The 19,073-nt window shown below is 43.4% G+C and overlaps 5 protein-coding genes across 5 annotated transcripts; 2 read left to right on the top strand and 3 right to left on the bottom strand.

The window, feature by feature from the left end:
- Window positions 1-3,666: 3,666 nt before the first annotated feature.
- On the top strand, window positions 3,667-4,662 carry GGS25DRAFT_515427 (uncharacterized protein; the record flags this gene model as incomplete). The annotated part of the gene is made up of 2 exons (XM_049263080.1): window positions 3,667-3,880; window positions 3,971-4,662. 2 exons carry the CDS (start codon window positions 3,667-3,669, stop codon window positions 4,660-4,662), a joined length of 906 nt encoding a protein of 301 aa, XP_049113724.1.
- A 1,426-nt stretch (window positions 4,663-6,088) lies between these two features.
- GGS25DRAFT_502628 (uncharacterized protein) lies at window positions 6,089-8,890 on the bottom strand. The gene is made up of 5 exons (XM_049262024.1): window positions 8,528-8,890; window positions 8,385-8,464; window positions 8,227-8,259; window positions 7,355-7,699; window positions 6,089-7,292 (listed from the first exon to the last, which is right to left on the bottom strand). Exons 1-5 carry the CDS (start codon window positions 8,587-8,589, stop codon window positions 6,241-6,243), a joined length of 1,572 nt encoding a protein of 523 aa, XP_049113723.1. The 5' UTR covers window positions 8,590-8,890; the 3' UTR covers window positions 6,089-6,240.
- Window positions 8,891-9,825: 935 nt separating this feature from the next.
- GGS25DRAFT_515425 (zf-DHHC-domain-containing protein) lies at window positions 9,826-11,827 on the bottom strand (the record flags this gene model as incomplete). Its single annotated transcript, XM_049263079.1, has 2 exons — window positions 9,826-10,614; window positions 10,676-11,827. 2 exons carry the CDS (start codon window positions 11,825-11,827, stop codon window positions 9,826-9,828), a joined length of 1,941 nt encoding a protein of 646 aa, XP_049113722.1.
- A 1,106-nt stretch (window positions 11,828-12,933) lies between these two features.
- GGS25DRAFT_404686 (uncharacterized protein) lies at window positions 12,934-14,601 on the top strand. The gene is made up of 5 exons (XM_049258456.1): window positions 12,934-13,318; window positions 13,384-13,687; window positions 13,810-13,861; window positions 13,953-14,137; window positions 14,327-14,601. The coding sequence occupies exons 2-5, from the start codon at window positions 13,556-13,558 to the stop codon at window positions 14,369-14,371; spliced, it is 414 nt and encodes a 137-aa protein (XP_049113721.1). The 5' UTR covers window positions 12,934-13,318; window positions 13,384-13,555; the 3' UTR covers window positions 14,372-14,601.
- Window positions 14,602-14,761: 160 nt separating this feature from the next.
- GGS25DRAFT_404627 (phosphoserine phosphatase serb) lies at window positions 14,762-17,185 on the bottom strand. Its single transcript, XM_049258455.1, has 2 exons — window positions 15,101-17,185; window positions 14,762-14,925 (listed from the first exon to the last, which is right to left on the bottom strand). Exon 1 carries the CDS (start codon window positions 16,529-16,531, stop codon window positions 15,110-15,112), a length of 1,422 nt encoding a protein of 473 aa, XP_049113720.1. The 5' UTR covers window positions 16,532-17,185; the 3' UTR covers window positions 14,762-14,925; window positions 15,101-15,109.
- Between the last annotated feature and the right edge of the window lie 1,888 nt (window positions 17,186-19,073).

Genomic DNA, 19,073 nt, shown 5'->3' with positions numbered 1-19,073 from the left:
CTTCAAATCCTTGATTGAAAGTATCAATTTGAAGGTCTCAATCTAAGGAGCAGATTGACCCCGGTTGCACGATTGCACCTGCTCTATTGCAAGAGTTATCAATGGTTGAAGTTGCAACCAGTACCGTGCATGGGCCACCTCCCTTACCACCTTGATTCAGGACACCATACAGTAGGGCCCGATGAGATCAATCAAAGATCAATCAATATCTCGATCAATTGAATTTTCTGAGATCTAAAACATATATCAATCAATCCGTCTCGTCGAGGCGAAAAAGATGACCGTCTCTGGAGATTTTTGAAAAATTGTTTGGATGGGCTAGAGTGGGTTTGATGTGGCGTTGAATTAGGCGTGGCGGAGGTACTTGTGCGCGCACCTAAATTTGTATGGGAGACCAGGTAGTACTGCGGACGAAATGCATGTACTCCTACTGCGGATTTAGTGTTGCTCAAATTTAAAGTAATTATAACCCAACCAATGTTATAACTAAGGCATTTTCAAATAAGGTTATAAGGATGTTAGTGGAAGCTAATTAAATTAATTTATAATTAAAGGGATGGGTTAAGCGTGAGGTAAACGTAACGTTCGTAATTAATTAATTATAAAAAGAAAATAAAGTAAGTGGTGGTTATATAATAAAAGTATATATTAACGCGGTATGTATATAGCTAAAAAAGATACCCATATAATTTAAATTATATAAGAAGTTAAATCTTTTTCTTATTTTTAAATTTAAACCTTTTTTTTTAAATATTAATATTATATTAATTTTACCCCTATTATTTTTACTTTACTTATTATTTAATTTATTATACGTATATATTTACCAATAATTTTTAATAATATAAGCTTTAATAATTTTAAAGCGGCTATATTATTAAAAATAAAATTTTTATTTTTTAATATCGATAATAATTAATATAAATTTATTAAAATTAATAACCTTACTTTTCTTTAATTATCCGCCTTTTTTATAAAAAAGTTTTTTTAAGAATATTTTTATAAGGAATTTTAATATATATAAAACGTATTAAAGATTTAAATTAATAAGTTTTTCGTTTTAATTTATAAGGATAAAATAAGTTATTTTTATTTTTCGTACGATTATTAATTTAATATTAATTATAACCTTATAGCTTTTATTTTTTATAATAACAATAATATTAAGTAATAAGTTTTATAAGTTATTTATAATATATATATTTACGTTAATATTAAATAATAATTTAAAAATTATATATTTATAAGAAAAATAATTCTCATTATTATTAATTATTTAATAATAAGTATATCTTTTTTTATTATTAAATACGGCGGTTATATAAAAGGCTTAAAAAAACTTTATATTTAAGGGGATATAATCCGGGTTTTATAAGCGTATTTTATTATTATAATATTATATAAGCTAAGTAAGATTAATATTTATAACTTTTATTATATAAATGCCATTATTATTAAGGCGTTATTTATATTTTTTATAATTAATAAGTGGCTTAATTTAATAAAAATTATTATTATTTAAAACATTTTTATTATTATTTTTAAATATATTAATGTTTAAGTTATTATTATTTATTTTAATATAATAGTTTTTTTATATGTAATTATATTTATTATATTTATAATAAAATAAGTTTTTACTTTCCTTATAATTAAGAAGGTGTTTAAACTTTTAAGGTTTTTTTTTTTAATTGCCACTTTTAACGTTATTTATAAACTTAGTTATTTTAAACTTTTTCTTATTTATTTTATTTTTAAATTTATTAATAAAGTTATTAATAATTTATTAAATAATAAAGTCTTTTATACGTAGTATTTTCGTTATTATTTTAATTTAATTTTTTGCTTTTTTTTCGACATTAATTAAAAATATAATAACTTATTAATTATTATTGTTTTTTATATCGGTTTTACGGCATTTTCGTACGGTTAATTATTATTTAAATGTATATTTAACGGGGTTTTTATTATCGTATTTTCTTTTTAATAAGGCGTTTTAAAGGTTTTTTTAATAAGCTTTTTCGGTGAATATATATGTTTTTTAAAATATCTTAAATATTTTAATGTCCTTTTTTATTTTTAAGATTAAATTAAGTAAAATATATTTATAAGTTTAAGTGATTACTTTTATAAATTAAAGTTTATTTTTTTAATAAACTTAATACTTTTTTTATATTTAATCTTTTTAAAAGCTAATATTAAGGTTTTTTAATAAATTTAATAGTTTAATATATTTTTTAAGTGGTTTTTTTTATTTAATTTAAAATTAAAGTGTTTTCATTTAAAGTTATAATCTTTTTATTTAAAGGATTTTTTTTTTTTTAATTTCGATTTTTTTTTTTTAAGAAAAGTTATTTAAGCTTTTATTTAATAATAATAATAATAAGCTTAATAAGTTAAAGTTAAAATTAAATGAATCGTTATTTAATTTATAATTATCCGTAATAATTATATCGTTAAAAGTGGTTTTTTTTTTAGTTTTAATTACTTTAACCTTTAAGGCTTTTTTAAGCATTTTAAGTTTTTAATAAGTTTTTTAATCGTTTTTAGATTTTAAGTTTTTAAATAACTTAAGTAAATTATCTTTAAATTTTAGATTTTTATTATTAAATAATTTTCGTTTAAGTTTGTTATTTTTACCATAAGAATTACGACGGTTATTATTAAGGAATTTATTGTTATTAATAAGTTTTTTATTATAAAAGGAATCGTTTTTTTTTTTAAGTTAACCCGGGGGGTTTTTATTTAATAAAACGGGTTATTATTAAAAAATAACTATTTAAAAGTTAATTATTTTTATTAATTTTTTAATTTAACTATTATTAACTTTTCGTTATTTTTTAATGTTAATAAAATTACGAGTTATAATAAATTTTAATGTTTTCATTTTTTTATTATAATTTACTTAAGTTTTATCGAGTTTTTTTTTTAACTTTTCCATTTTAATAACTTTGTTAAATAATTTAATAATGCGATTAATAATAAGGTAATTACGTATTTAATTCTTTATAAACCGATATAATTAACTTTTTAAATTATTAATTTAATTTTGCAAATTAACGATTATTATTTTTTATTTACTTTTAAAAGAAGTTATTTAAAAAGTGGTTATCGTAATTAATTAAAGTGTGAGATTAACGTCGAGGTGTTATTATATAATTAATTACGAATTATAAAAAAAGTTAAGTTAAATTATTACTTTATTTTATGGGCTTAATTATGGCCTTATATATTAGCTTAATTAATTAATTATATTATAGTGCTTTAAGCAGCTGTAATTAAGGTAACCTTAGGCTACCACTGCTTATAAGTATAAAAGAAATATAGTGGAGTGGGGTTGAAGTGAGCCAAGGTTTGCATAATGTGTTTTCAATCATGTTATCCTATTGGTTAGCCTTGCGAGCCCGCCTTTTAGCTCGTTGATCCACTTAAATTTTCAATCTTCAATTTTCTAACTTAAGTCCATAATTTCTCAACTGCTTTTAAATTCTTACTATTTTATACGACTTCGACGACATCAACCAGAGCCTTTCTGAGGTAGGCTCTAGTAAATCACACTACCCTTCCTAATCGACCTCAATGCCATCTCAGTAATCCTACCCTCCACGCCGAAACCCCATCCATAGGCGCCCACGCGACATACCACATACGACCGTTACATACACCATGGCCAGCATAATGCGCCTGTCGCAGCCGTGGGTGTACTCTCCCCTACGGTCAAGGGCACCATCTCCTATACTTTCCAGCTTCTACCGCAGTTTTAGCGTAACTGCGCCACAACCATATGCCGTCAAGAGTAAAAGTGCGAGGAGGTTGAAGACTCCCTCCAGGAAGAACGAAATCGTGCAAAGAGAAGCCAACATGACCTTATTAATACCTCGTTAGTCATTCTATTTTTGGCTTTTTTATACACACAATATATACATATTCCAACTTACAATCAACAATCTGACCGGACTTCTTCCCCTAGATACCCTCATAGCCCCTCCGTTATGGCGCTATCCGCGCCACCCTTCCAAGTTCTTCAAAATGATGTGGATTCACATCAAAGCCCGCTTCCAGAGCATATGGGCCATAATATCCATGAAGATGGTGTCCCAACCGAACATCCTCGTCAGCAGGCCACGCTTCAAGTTCCATAAGTCCTCCGTCGTCCCTACCGCCAAGGCCCTCCACGTCCGGATGTCTGAGGCCATGGCCGCCGGCGACAAGGAGACTTTACGGAGCATATGCACCCCCGAGCTCTTCGAGACCCTCGCCGCCACCATCGACAGCCGGCCGCACGGCGTGCGCGCTAGTTGGGAACTCGTCCGCTACACCTACCCCCTGCGCTACCCGCGCATAGCCGACTGGCGAGTCGGATACCAGCCCCTCTCCAACAACGACATGAAGATCGTCAAGCAGGTCGTCGTCAGCATCGCCAGCGTCCAGCGCATAGCCCGCTACGACGACACCGCCAACGGCGCCATGATCCCCGGCAGCGAGCGCACCCGCCAGATGATCGAGCACATCGTCATGCAGGCCACCGTCGAAAAGGACACCTACATCAACGGCCCCTGGAAGATCTGGGGCACCCTCCCCGAGTCCACCTACGAGGAGTACTTGGCTGAGCTCGAGAATATAGAGGCGCTCATGGCGGACCAGGCCAAGTCACATAGTTAGGTGCCTATACGTTCAAGAGTAGTAAAAGCAAAAAAAAGTTAAAATGCAAAAAAGAAAGGAGTATGTAGGTAGGTAATCTACTTGCCTGATTACATGAAAAGGAAGAAAACCACCAAAACTGCACATATGTACCTATGTCTGTATTATGAATAAACAAAAGCTGGGGGGTAATGCTACTTTTGATGTCTACTCATACAGGCTGCTTCTAGGCCTCTCTTATTACTGTACGTGAATAGGTACTAGGTATCCTGGTAGGTATGCCATAAACATTGCACAGTGAACAACTCGGATAGACAGGGTAGGTTTGTTTCCTACGTGTATAGGTACATATTTAACCCCATAGCAAAGGGAAAGAACCTGCCTTCGCACCCTTCCTAGGGGTATGCGGCGTGTAGAGGTACTCCAGTAAGAACTATGTACATACCTACACGAATCCCCATTATCCCATAGACAGGACAGTGACAAGCCTGTTCCAGTATACCTACTACCCTAGGTTAGGTACATATCAGCCCTTAAAAGCCATCCACGACGATGACATCTGTAGGTATGCTCCAACTGTTCCCCCAGTCTCCTCCGCGTGAAAAACCGTGTCCGGCGCAGATTATGTTAAAGGGCGTTCCTAGGTACCTAAGTACACTCGGCCACACTGTTGGGTTCCGTCCTGTTAGTGAATGTCAGAGTGTTAGACCTTAGTTATAGGTAGTAGGTCTGGGGTTTTCGAGTCTTGGTATATAGTTAGGTATATAGGTATACCATACGGTGTGTAGGTATTTGAAGCCTACCTACCTACCTATATTATCAGCGAGGGAAAACGCTGATACCTGGGGTAAATGGGGCAGGCACCTATGTAGGTAGTAGGTAAACATCTAGTCTGAGGCCTCTGCACGCATATCTAGGTAGGTAGGTATGCACCCGGGCATCTAGTAACTTGGTTATAGGTAGGTAGGTGAGGATAGAAAGATCGTAGGTTTGTCGCGAGGTACGTAACAGCACGTGTCAAGGCTGGGTAAATTCCTGGGCAGGCAGGCATTTATGGATTAGAAAGCACCACATGGACGGACGTTGAGAGTAGAATACTTGCGTGCATGCTTTAGACTTGGTAAGTGGCAAGTAAACGACAACATCATGATTTTACTTAATTACTAGGTAGTAGGTAGGTAGGTAGGTAGCTAGCTAAGCAGGCACGAAGGCGGTTCTCCTATACTGCCCAAGTCAAATAACATTGTGATTACAAGAGTCCATAGTAGTTAAGACATCCATGTGTAGGTATCCAGTTGTGTACCCAACATATCGCTGTACATAGGTAGGTAGGTATTTAGTGATAGTCTTCAACAAGTCTTATAACATACAACCCCTATCATCTCCTACCTATCTCCCTACCTGCCTGCCTGCCTGCCTGCCTGCCTGCCTGCCTGCCTGCCTGCCTGCCTGCCTGCCTGCCTGCCTGCCTACCTGTCTAGGCATCTATTTATTCCAAACCTCTCTTACATCTCCTCTCCTCTATCATCCCAACCCCTCCCGCCCCTTCACGCGAAGCCACACCAACCCAACCCAACCCAAGCCTAGGCCCTTCCTCCCCTAAAAGAACTTCCCCGTAACCTTCGACGTAAGCCCCACCCCACAATCCCCCTCCACCTCCGCATCCGTCTCCTCCAGCGGCGCCGGGGGCCTCGGATAATCCAGCGCCTCAAACCTCGTCCCCCTAGCCCTCGCAACCACAAACTGCACGCTCAACCTAACCCCCAGCGCCACAAACCCACACACCAACCCCCCCACCGGCGCCGCCACAAACGCGCCAAACGCGCCCCAATCACCCGTATACAGCCCCTGCTCCAGCAGTATCAGCTCCGCGCCCAGCCTCGCGTCGCCGTAATACACGGTTCCGAAGACAAAGACGGAGAGGATGCCGCCGAGGCCGCCGACGAGCACCTCGCAGCCGCGCCACCAGTAGCAGCGGTGGGAGAGGCCGAGCATGAGGACGGGGATGGTGGCGGCGGAGAGGAGGTCGGAGATGAGGTAGATCTGGAGGATGGAGGGGGCCTTGAGGGCGAGGACGACGACGGGGACGATGACGAGGACGACGGCGCCGCGGATCCACCAGATGTTGAGGCGGTTGCGGAAGAGGTCGTTGGAGGCTGAGGACACCATGGCGGATTGTAGGCTGTCGAAGGCGGCGGTGCTTAGGGACACGGACATGACGATGACGATGCCCACGACCCAGTTGGGCAGCTGCTCTAGGAGGAGGAAGAAAGCGACGGAGCCGTCGCCGCCGGGCTCAAAGGCGCCGGACCAGACGGCGATCAGGCCGGTGAAGCCGACTAGGGTCAGGATGATGAGAATGACGACCATGGCGACCGAGATGCCGATCCAGAGGTCCTTGTCCGTCTTGGACGCGAAGGCGCGGAGCCAGAAGTTGGCGAGGAAGAAGTCGTTCGTCAGAACGGCGACAGGTAGGATGTACACAAGCTGCCAGCCTACGAGACTCGGGTTCAGGAGTCCGGAATCAGCGATCAGCTCGGGCTTGATGTCGGTTTTGGCCCCAATCGTGATAGTGGCTATGATGATCAGACAGCAGATCATGGCGCCTTGGACGTTGTCGGTGATGAAGGAGATTTTGAAACCTCCGAGTGCTGGTGGGATGTTCTTAGCAACAAGACCTCTTATTATTCAAGTATTCGTACGGGCAGCTTACAAGTGTAGACAGTAGTCACGATGCATTCGACAATAACCACAGGAAGGCCATCCAAGCCGGTCAAGGCCTCGATGACTTGACCGATCGCTGAAAGCTCAGCAACCATGTACAAGAAGAGCGTCAGAAGGGTCAGGGCACCCAGGTAAAGGGCCGCCACTATCCCATACCGCTGCCTCGTCCACTCCGTGAGCACGAAGCCCTCGGGGCACTTCCTACGAATGATGGGCGCGAGAGCGGCAAAGACAAACAGTGGGGCGGCGGATGAGATGGCGTAGATGATGACGCCCTGGAGGCCAGCAAGGGTAGCTAGCTGAGGATAGGAGAATAAGATACCCGAGCCCATAGCTGAATTAGTTGGTAATGGCGGTTAGTACATCCGAAAATTAAGGGGATAAAAAGGGGGGGGGGAGAAAGGGGGGATCGGAGCGGCAGCACGTTTCCCACGCAAGCATTAACTTGATCGAGTAATTACGGTACAGTCTCAGCTTCATCTCTACAGCATATCTAGCGATCTCTTCACAAGCCTCCCCGTATAGGAGAAGTGCGAAGTTGGATCCAGAGAGCTTATATCGAATCGGCGCCCGTAGTGAGCCGCAATCTACCTCCCCTCAGTCCCAGAATCCTCCAGAAGAGGAGTCAGTTCCCAGAAGGGAGGTAGATCTATCGTACATGGGTACAAACCTACTTGTCAGTTATACTACTCGCAACATGATCTCGGGATTGCCATGCCGAGCCAAGACCAGATTGGCTCTGTTCGTCGTGCGTGCTGTCATGTGAGAGAATCCTGGCTGTGGATTGGCACGAAAATTGCTACCGCTCTTGATCCGAAGGGGGATAAATCGCCTATGCGCCATAGCATCTTGCCTACTCACCGGCAGCGATAAAGTTGAGAGCCAAGGGGAAGGCTATAAGGGTGTTAGTAAGCGTACCACCAAGCAGGTGCAAGACTTTTATGAAGAAGAGGAGAGGAGCAATTAGAAAGCGGCGAGAGTGATATCGACGCGTTCAAGTCCTATTTTGGATTTCTAACCAGTCTGAGTTCTGTTTCCTGAGAGGAAGTCGGCCTTGCTCTGGTTTCTCATCTTCCAGGCCAAGCCTGTTCCCAAGACTCTGGATATTTCATGATTAGATGATCAGCAGAGAAGAAGAACCTGATACGATATCACAACGTACAAAAATGCGCCATAGGTAAGGTAAATGATGGCGTTCGAAGCCTCAAACGAGGGTTGCCCCATCTTGAAGGGTTGTTTCCTCGGCGAGGGTGTTTAATGGGGTGGATCCAAAATAGTTGAGACCTCTCAACGACTCATACAAAATCTAAAGATATATCGCTGAATAAGAGTCGCAATGACGAGCCACAGCAAAACAAGTCAGTCACAAAATACGAGGAGAAAAAAGAAAAAAGAAAAAAGAATCAAGAATAACTCGAATTCCTTGCAAATACTAATTTAAAAATTAAAGCGTCCGGGTTGAAAGAAACCAGTTCAGTTCAGCTAACGATACTAATCGCGCTTTAGCTTCCTGATCAAGTTACTACCATCTTGATGTGGAGGTCACGTTGGTAGTCACGTTGGTAGTACTACATTTACCAATATCGTATCGTCTTACGTAATTGACTTCAAAACTTGTCATATAAATCAGTTACTCGACCTAGAATATCCATATATTACACATAGCAGGAGAGGAAGGGCCACACGAATATAGTTGCGTACCATGGTCAGTTTGAGGGAGATTATAGGAACAATAAAGTCGGGATAATAAAGTAAAGAGGATAGCAAGAAATAACCACCCAACAGCTGTACATCAGCTCCAATCATCACCTCTACACGACACAACATTACACGACGACACGATACACAAAACATCAAATCACCGTGGTCGAAACAGCATCACCCCATATACACATACAATACACATACACGTATGCACGTACAGTATATACACCCACAAGCCAACTCTCAGATTCAACCATGAAACGTATGAAAAAAAAAATACACATCTACGACTCCGCGCGTAGGCGAGAAAACAATAGTACAAACCTCATAATAGCCCCTTAATAATAATAATAAAAATCATTCTCGTATGAGACGCACCAGAAGTATTCCTTTCCATTCCCCGAAAAAACCCCCTTCGTCCCTTTTTTTCATCATAAAAACATTTAATCTCTTGATCGAGAAACTTTTCTTGAAAAAAGCGTGCGGCTAAATGGTGCCGTTATTTTACATGTAAATCCCCTCCTATCTAAATAAGGGGGCATTTCTCCTTTTTCTCTTTATTTTTTTTTAAAAAAAAGGAGAGAGATAGAATGATAGTGAATTTTGAGTGAGAGAATAGAACAAAAAAGTTGATTGTTGGGGTATAAAAAGACATTACACAGAAATGTAACCAGCATCAAGAACATCTGACGTATAGGTCATCGAGGAAGAAGTAGGGTAGTAATTAGGTAAGTAATAGACAACATCCGTTGGCATTTATCGCATAGTGGCTGTAAGGTTACGCAAAGCTGCTGGCCCTTGAAAGCCGGTAGTCGGTGCTCCCACAGCCTGCATCTCCATCTCCTGTCCGTCTCCAGTAGAATTGTTTTTCTGTTGATTCCGATGCACTCCGAATCGCTGGTCCCCCTCTTCAAAGCGGTACTTGAATCGATAGTACGTTGGCGGTCGTGGTCGGCACAGCACTACAATCCAGTTCTTCCACATGCTACCTTGCGTGAACGCCCGGTACCGATCCTTCTTCAAGAACTTGTGAGAGTTGAGGAACTCTCTTGTTGTTTCGCCCCTAGCCATGAGGAAAAGGTGATATCCCATCAAGGCGGCCGGATACATGAAGGCCAGAAGGCCGTAAATGACCATGGCGAATGGAACTCGAAAATGGCTTATAGCTTCGCCAAACGAGACACCCTCCTGGCTCGAGAATACCGAAACTTGAACCAACGACACAGCCACCAGGTATATCGAAAGGAACGTGGCTGAAGATAGAAAAGTAAAGAAATATCGATAGTTCCGTCTGCCAACGCAATTATTAATCCAAACGCAGTGATGATCCTGTGTCTCAACACAATTATCGCATAATCGACAATGATGAGCTCGAGGCGGGCGCCAAATATTGCACGTTTTGCAGTATTTCGTTGGCACTTCCATTGCCGCCGTACTCGACTCAGCCGATTTAATCAGGGTCCAATCATTAGTTGGAGGAGCCAGACGCAGAGGATCTTCTTGCTCATCCGCTGGGGGGAACTGATGGAGATTTCGTGGCAGAATCTAGACGAGGTTGTTAGTGGTTTGAGGCAAAAAGGATCATCATGACGCTATCTCTACTTACTCCTGGATCTGAGCCCGACGCATGAAGGAAGGAGGATACACAGATGTAAAACACGTATGCAAAGAAGATGGGGATGGCAGGCGATACGTGATGCCAAAGATAAGACGCAGAGAATGCGAAGAAGAGGATGCCAGGTAATATGACAAGGAAACCAGTCGCAATATTGATAGGCCTGTGACGGGTATTTTGCAAACGGCCTCCAATACAAAATACAGTATTCCCTTCGAAATACTCGTGGTTATGTCCATGGCCTACCACCTTCTCCTTGACTGCTTTGGTTTTGGGTGCGGGAGTAGTTGGGGCTGAGGTTGTGAACCGAGGAGTCGACGCGCCAGAAGACAGCTTCTCCGCGCCATGTGTGTTACGATTAGCGGCCGAGCCCGTGGATTCTCCTTTGCTCGGTAAGAAAAGACTTGACCTGAAAGAGCGTGTCGACGGCATGGGGCTTGGCATATTCCCAACTCCAATGTAGTTTTTGGACTTGTTCATATCCAGGCTGAGCCCCTTCTCCTCGGCCTTACGTTGCAAGGGGCGCACACTTTCACTAAGACTTCCCGTCGGATGGTGGCCGCGGGTCGGACTGGTAGTGGCGGTGATACGATCATAAGGTTCTGTTCCTTCAGTACCCCTAGAAGGAGGCGATTGCATATCGCCGTCGTCGTTTATGTGGCGGACCACAAGAGGTCTCGAAACAGTAGCCCCCTGCGGTGCTATTTGAGACAAATCCTCGTCCGGTACGTCGTCCATGCTGGGCCGATGCTGGAAACTGCTAACGCCGCTGAGATGATTCGCGGCCCGCTGGGCCTGTAGCTTCTGAGAGCTCATGGGTCGAAAAAAGGCATGGGAAGCTAAGGGGACATGGCTTCGGCTAGTCGAGCTAGTTGGGCGACCATTGTTAATGCTGCCGCTAACACTTTTCTGAAAAGTCTTCCTCATCGGTGTTGTTTGTGACCATGCACCACGGGAAGATGATATGCCAGTCCTTGCAGTACCGGGACGCGAGTCGTTGCGGTAGCTTCTTCTCTGGCTGGGGTTTGTTCTGGCCTGATCTTGGGTACCAGCATCGCCATCCTCGGAAGCAATGTCTGTCATGCGCGACGAGATAATACTCGGAGGGCCGGCGGGGAACTTCGGACTCGGGAAGCTGCCCATGCCATCTTCGGGGGATATTGGCGTCTCCGGATCGTTGGAAGACATGATGAAGGCTGTAATTATTGGTCGAACAGTATTAGGCGGTATCTAAATCCGTCGTGACCGTTCCTTACAACATGGCATCCACATACACGGTAGTTTGAGCGTTATCTCCCTAAAGGGAGAGTTGCTGTGATTGTTTTTTTTTAGGTTAGTTACGACTTATGGCAGACTCTTGATGAGTGACAGGGATCTAATGCAATCTCAATTGCGAATAGTATCGTATCATAGGTCGATTATGAATACCAGTTTCTTGGGTATTGGTAAAGAGTGTGGGGTAGAGATCGAGGGGTTGAAAGAGAGGGTTGGGCGATGAGATTGAGATGATGGGTGAGGCGGTGGATGGTTCGTTTTGTCGGATGAAAAGTTGGAATAGAAATCAAGAGAGCGTTCTCCGTAGAGTAGTATCGTATGGGTTTGTTGGCAAGTCGATCACGTCTGCGCAGCAGGTTCTGGCGTAGCGGTGAGATCAATGTGTAGGAAATATTAATTATTGCGGTGAAGATGTAAAAATTATTAAAAGAAAAGAAAAAGGTAATTAAGGAATGACAATCGAGTCAAGTCGAAGGGATATTACAGGTGGTTCTCTGCAGAAATTGAGAGTTCGCGACAACTGCAAGATGAGATGATGCAGCAGACTGCAGTCAGTCGTGGGTTGGAACGGGGACAGGACTAACTAAAAAATTCCAAGGTTTGGGATAGGTTGCTTTTTGGGTTGCCTGGGTTGGATTGAGTGGATAAGTTGGGATAGCAAATCTTAAGGGGGCTTGGGTCTTGGGTCTTGTCCTCTCTTGTCCTGCATAAATTTCCCTTCAGCCCTTTTCGGTCTTCCCTATGTATTTACGCGGTACCTTGTGCAAGCCTTGGCATTCTACGCGTGTGAACAAATACAACACATATGATGAATGTGACAGCCAGTCTGAGCCAGATAATACTAGGTAGTAGGTACTGAATACATGGGAGTACTTCAGGGAGAGCCTCTCGCTTAAATATCTTGGGTAACACCAGTGACCAGCCGTACCTGCTTTCGCCCTTCAACAGGGAATTTTTGATTATTCGATTTTGTTCATTATGTAGCAATGCTCAGATAGTAGTCGAGTAGGTAGTAGTTAAGCAAGCTGGCTATATGTAGGTATAACTATGATAGTTATTCGTATTCATCATTGAAATGTGTCTCTTTCCTTCAGGGCCCAGGATGCTATCCGGAATGTACAATTCACAACACCAGTAAAACATGATATTGTCTGGAACAATTGAATCAAGGAAATCATTAACCTTAAAACAATTTCAGGCCCAAAAACGTAAGATGATAATAAGATGCAAGTGACTGATTTCTACGTCAAATCGGTTCCAAGTAGTATGACGCAAAAGCGCTCGGACCAACTTGTAACGAGGCATAACTAAAGATTTTAAACATCGAAGGTTTGCATGCGCACATGTAACTTGATGTAAGTAGGTAGCCCTTCGCTGATTGGCTCAATTGCGGTACAAAGCTAGGTACTTACTACTCATACAAGTTCCAGTTAGATCGCCAACAGGCCCAACCAATCCCATTTGTCCACTTTCCACATCGTACCACCTTCGAAGTCCTTTCTTCCTAAGCAGCCGAAAGAAAAACCTGACTTTGATAAGCCGAAACCAAACCACAACCACCCTGTTACAATTACAAACAACTCAAACCTTTCAGCCATGGCTTCCATCATCGCCCGCCGAGCCTTCGCGCAAAGAGCCCTCTCCCAAAGGGCTTTCTCAACCTCTGCCCGCCGCCTATCCACCAACCCGGCCCTCAAGGAGGAGACGAAGCGCAACCCCGAGTTAATGGTCCGTCACCCACCCCTCCCTTCCCACTCCCGAAATCCGGGGTCGCCCGTCCGCCCGCCCGCGCTTCATCGAAGAAGGAAGAAGAAAAAAAAGCATGTGCTAACCTGTCTCTGCCTTTATAGATTCTCGGAGGTGTCATGGTTCTAGCTTTGGGTGGTGCCGGTCTTTACTTTGGTATTCTTCCTTCCCTTCCCCACTTTCTCTTCCTCCGCAATCCTTGATATCGAACTACAATTTCTAACCTCAATGCTTTTCCCATTAACAGGCCGCTCCCCTACCGGTTCGACCTCCGAAGAAAACGTCGGCATGGCCAACTCGGGCATGCCGTGGGAGACCGGCGCGGGTGATGGCAAGTACCAGTACCACCCCGGTGGCGATCCGCACGCCGAGCCCAAGGATGCTCCCAGCGCCGTCAACGTTGTCATCGTTCCCAACGTGAACTTGCCCAAGGTACGCCCCCCATGAGCGCGCGCACACACACACACACACACACATATATGCCCTCTCATCACCTATCATAAGCCATACCTAGAAGCGATGCTTGCAAAGCACACATGCCTGCCTCCCTACCTCCCTACTCACCCATAGCATCACGCTACAATAAAAGCGAATCCAGCTAACGCCTCTTTTTCTGCGCAGGAACTCCACGACAAGTACAACAAATGGGGCAAGGACGGCTACTAGATCAAGTCCCTACCTACCTACCTACCTACCTCCCTATCTAGGTATCGACCTGACCTGACCTAACCCAATCGACGAACGAGACAACGTCTAGGACGATTTCTTATGTCACCATGTTGTTTGGTTAAACAATACAACGCAACAAACCACAATACACTGCACTGCACTGCACTGCAGACTGTAAGGACAAATGCAGCATTTTTTTTGCGCTGGATGTACATATAAATTAAACCCCTCCCCCCCTCCCCAAAACCTGGGCATCGGGCAAAATATAACTAGTACTACCAGAATTAACTGGAAAATTATGAATACGTATTCTAGTTACTGGCAATGGGGGTTTCATACAGCTCAGGCTACCCCGATGTAACACCGTAGTCTGATCATGTCGGTAGAGTATAGTCACTAGCATATCAATGATAGTTTTCAGAAAGGGGCAAGAAACGTGATAGAAATGCATCTGTATCACCGTCCCAAACGATAGCTTGGCGCATATGAAAGCAACCGGTAAGAAATCTCCAGGACGGAAAGTTCTTCTCGTCATATCCCCCCTATGTAGCCTAAGCAAAGCATTAGAAGGCCTCCTTTTTTTCTCCCCCTTTTTTTGTTCTTTTTTACTTCCCATCCAGTGATCCAAATAATCTAGGCGTGGACATCAAGACAGACCCGAAACTATATAGGCAGGTAGGTAGGTATATGGGGCAACCGGCGCAGCAGACGGTAGACGGAACCTACCGATCAGATCTATGCTGTCAGCATATCCACCTCCTCACTAGTGAGTCCGAATAGATATAACAGGTCGACTAAACTCTTGCCATTCAGTCGCGCACCAGCTTCCAACTGCACCCTCGGTTTGGCGTTCCAGGCCACACCCAAGCCTGCCGTGTCAAGCATCAGGAGGTCGTTGGCACCATCGCCTACCGCCACGACTTGTTCAAGAGCGATTCCTTCTTTCTTAGCAATTTCCAGAAGTAGTTCTTGTTTTCGCTCCTTGCCGACGATGCGACCCTTCACTTCACCTGTCAGACGCCCCGAGTCATCTATGACGACCTCGTTCGCATATGCATAGTCGATGCCTAGCTCACCAGCCAGCCAACTGGTCAGTGGCATAAAGCCCCCAGACAACACAGCCGTCTTAACACCCAACCTCTTGAAAGCCTTCAGGACCTCTGGAACCCCCTTCGTGATGTCCAACACCGGTCGCAACTGCTCAAAGATGGTGGCCGGAAGCCCCTTGAGCAGAGCAACTCTCTCCCGGAAGGCGGAATCAAATTCGAGCTCCCCCAGCATAGCTCGATGGGTAATATTTGCAACCTTGGCAGCCAGATCAGGCGGGTCCTTGATTGTCGCCGCGAGTAGGTCGATCACCTCTTGTGTGATTAAAGTGCTGTCCATGTCGAAGACGACCAGGCGCGGGTAGCGCCGCCAAATGGTATCGCGCTGCAGCGCAACGTCAACGTTCCATTCACGTTCAAATCGGTAGATCAACTCATGCTTCCGGAGATCGGCCAGCGAGAGATAGCTAGGCGAAGGCGCCGGAGATAAAGTCAACTCGACAACCAGCGGATGCTCCGGATCATCTAGGCAGCGATGGGACGAAGTGGTCTCCTCAACACCTCGCGGCAGGGGAAAGGTGGACATGAGATGAAGGAAGGATGTGAGACATAGTGGAGAGATGTATGAACCATACAGATGGTCCAAGGATTCGGGCTCGGACGGAGTGGGTGGCTCCAAAGGAAAGGAGTCGATATTGGTAGTCGGGGCGAGGTTGGCAGGAATGTCGGAGGAGGATGGAGCGATTCGTGGGGAGGGGTTAGCATTACGATTGCGAGGGGACGCAGACTTGTAGACCAGGGTAGCTACAAGCTTATCTGATTTGGTGCCTCGAGTGGGAGCGCAGTTGGGATGGGAGAAGTCGTGACTAGCGCCTTCAAGAATGCGCGGTGGTTCGTCTTTGGATGGTACGCCATTAAAAGGGCTGAAAGACTTGGGAGGGGATATTCTAGAGCTTTGGAGGTCTTCGACAACAGTATCTATGCCGAAGTGGCTGTCCAGATGCTTAGGGGGACGATACTGCTGATGCTCTTTTAGATAGGAACTAGTTCTCATGGATGACAACTGAGGTCGACCTGAGTTCTGATGTGCGGGGCTTTCATCGGCGGCCATGATGGAATGGAACCAAGGATTTTCTTTCCTTTTCTTTCTTTTAATTCTCTTCTTCCTTCCCTCTTTTTGTTTTTCCTTTTTCCTATATATATATATATATATATATATAAATATGATATATATAGGTACGGTACGAAACGGAGTGACTAATAAGATACAACTTGAATACTTATAGCGTATGGTCTGCACTTATAGAGAAGTAAAAGTTGGCTTTAGGATGTATGTAAGCTGTCAAAGATGAGGCTCGTACAAGGGAGGGTTTTTGGTATATCTTAGGTGAGCATGAGCGATACCGATAGGAATGATATGATTCCGTTCTCTTTTACTGGAGGAGCATTGAACATTGAAGAAATGAAGTTCAGTTCACAAATTGCGCGGGGTGCTTTTCCTTAGGGTGCTTTCCTTAGCTGTAAAATCGTCTTGGTGGAGCACATGCACCGGAGTTAAAACGTTAATAAAAATCCAGAAACCCCCAAGAAAACCCACCGTTCCTGGTGGTTGGGTCTCTACTCGACTTGTCATTGGCCAGGTAAATAGCCTGCAATGTTTTTCAACGCTTCTTTTTACTTATGTCCAGCGTGTACAACGGTACCAAAGTTTTAGGTGAAGCACTGGTGAGGTTGAACATTGAACTTAGCTGAGCCGAAGAGCTACCGACAGTATTAGGTAATCATTCAGTATAGAATGTGCAGGGATCAGATGTTATCAGTGAAATTTCAACATCATGATTGAAACTTTGAAAGCCCTCATCCTTCTCAGAGAGATGATATTCAATGTTCTTGACAAGAAGTGGAATTAAAGAGGAACTCGACAAAAATCAACCGACAAATATCAGGGCGCACTCCCTTTCTCTATTAATAGTCGAGTGAACCCCGGACACCCCAGGATTTCGCCACAGTCCCTAGACTCCCTACCCAGGTCCCTACCTACTATGTACATGTAGGGTAGGTATGTGATATCACTGATATGTACGTACAATTGTCAATACATATTACTATCAAGAGATTAGTACAAGAGATAGGAGGGCCTAGATGGCAGAGGCGATATTAAGCTTAGATTATACCTAGTAATGCCAGTTGATATGTACTAGGTACAATACTAGGTAAGCTTACAGGTAGTACATGGGTACAGAAGATAAATTGTATCATCAAGGATATGGATCTATCATCTATGAGATCTGGGTTTGTACGGTTGTCGGTCCCGACGTACCGTTGAAGCGGCTCTTTTATCCAATACAACATATTGCAACTTCATCCCGAGACCCGTAATTCTCTTAGTCGTCTTTCCAGTCAAAAATTTCAAATTTCAATGTCAACTTTCCGACAACCGTCACCAATTCGCAATGCGGTTGAGCAATCACGACATTATCAAACTTCGCCTCGCTTTTTTTTTAGAGCCGCCCAAATATGTATACCAAAAAGGGGGAGTTACATTGTCCCGTGTCGCGACTCGCGAAATCCTGCAGAAGCATATGTCGTGAAACTAAAAGTGCCTAACTGAATATGTAGGGAGGCAATCGATATTAACGACCAAGCGCTCCATCATCTTGCATTCCGTCATACTTGAGTAAACAGAAAGCAGTTACTTAAAAACAAAGAAACCGCAAGTCTAAATCGAGACCTGCTAAGATGCTCGTGACGAAGGTTCAGAGTCTGCTTTGTCAAGCATTTCCCGTGGTCAAATACGGGTTAACAACAGTAGATCGAAGTACGGCGTATAGTAGAAGAGGAGCACCAGCATTCGTCTGCAGCATCATGGAGATAATTCGATACGGCGGGAACTGAATGAATGAAGTACGGCTGGGCGGAATACCTAGTCTAAAGTCTAAACGTCGTCGGAAGTCGAGACCTATCCGATCGACAATTGCGTGCTTCGTACTTCAACTTGCAAATATTTACCGCAGGTACCTACTTGTGTAGGTAGCCAGGTGTGTTGAGTCACACCAGATTATAACCAAATCTGTTCAGTTATAATTAGGAGCGATTCGCACCTTGGCCATTTTCGATAACTATCGAGCTTATAAGTATCCATGTCCTTGTTCAAGTCAGTGGCATTATTGCAAGTGCACTTTCTTGCGAAGAGCTAAAGTAAGAACTTAGAAGACTACGAAGAAGAAAAATAAAAACTCGCACGGATAGGAACTGACCTAGTTTCTTTCTCGGTCGTGACGTCGTGACGTCGGAAGAAAGATGGGAACATTTGAACCTGGTAGCATCCCAAGCTCCAAGCAAAAAAAGGTACCAGGTTCCATCATTGCCACCGCATTGGGTCGGAAGTCTAAAGCGGATCAATGGCATGGCATTGGCATCAGAACTTAGAAGTATCGGGAACTCCCTTGCGGCTTTTGCCAATCAACACATCGGCTTTGTTGCTTGCGACTATGCTAGCGTCGATGTCGTGATCGGTGTCTAAAATTTCTAACAAGACTTTGACGCCTCCGGGCTTGGGCGTTAGGCATGTTCGCCTGTAAGATCTCAGCTAAGCGGATCGCGCAATACCCCCAGCTCCATATGCGACAACTTAACAACCTTCATTTCCCCGG

The sequence above is a fragment of the Hypoxylon fragiforme genome, assembly GCF_022984875.1.
Source record: "Hypoxylon fragiforme strain CBS 206.31 chromosome Unknown GGS25scaffold_8, whole genome shotgun sequence".
Lineage (NCBI taxonomy): Eukaryota > Fungi > Ascomycota > Sordariomycetes > Xylariales > Hypoxylaceae > Hypoxylon > Hypoxylon fragiforme.
This window is presented reverse-complemented; position numbering and strand designations above follow the sequence as displayed.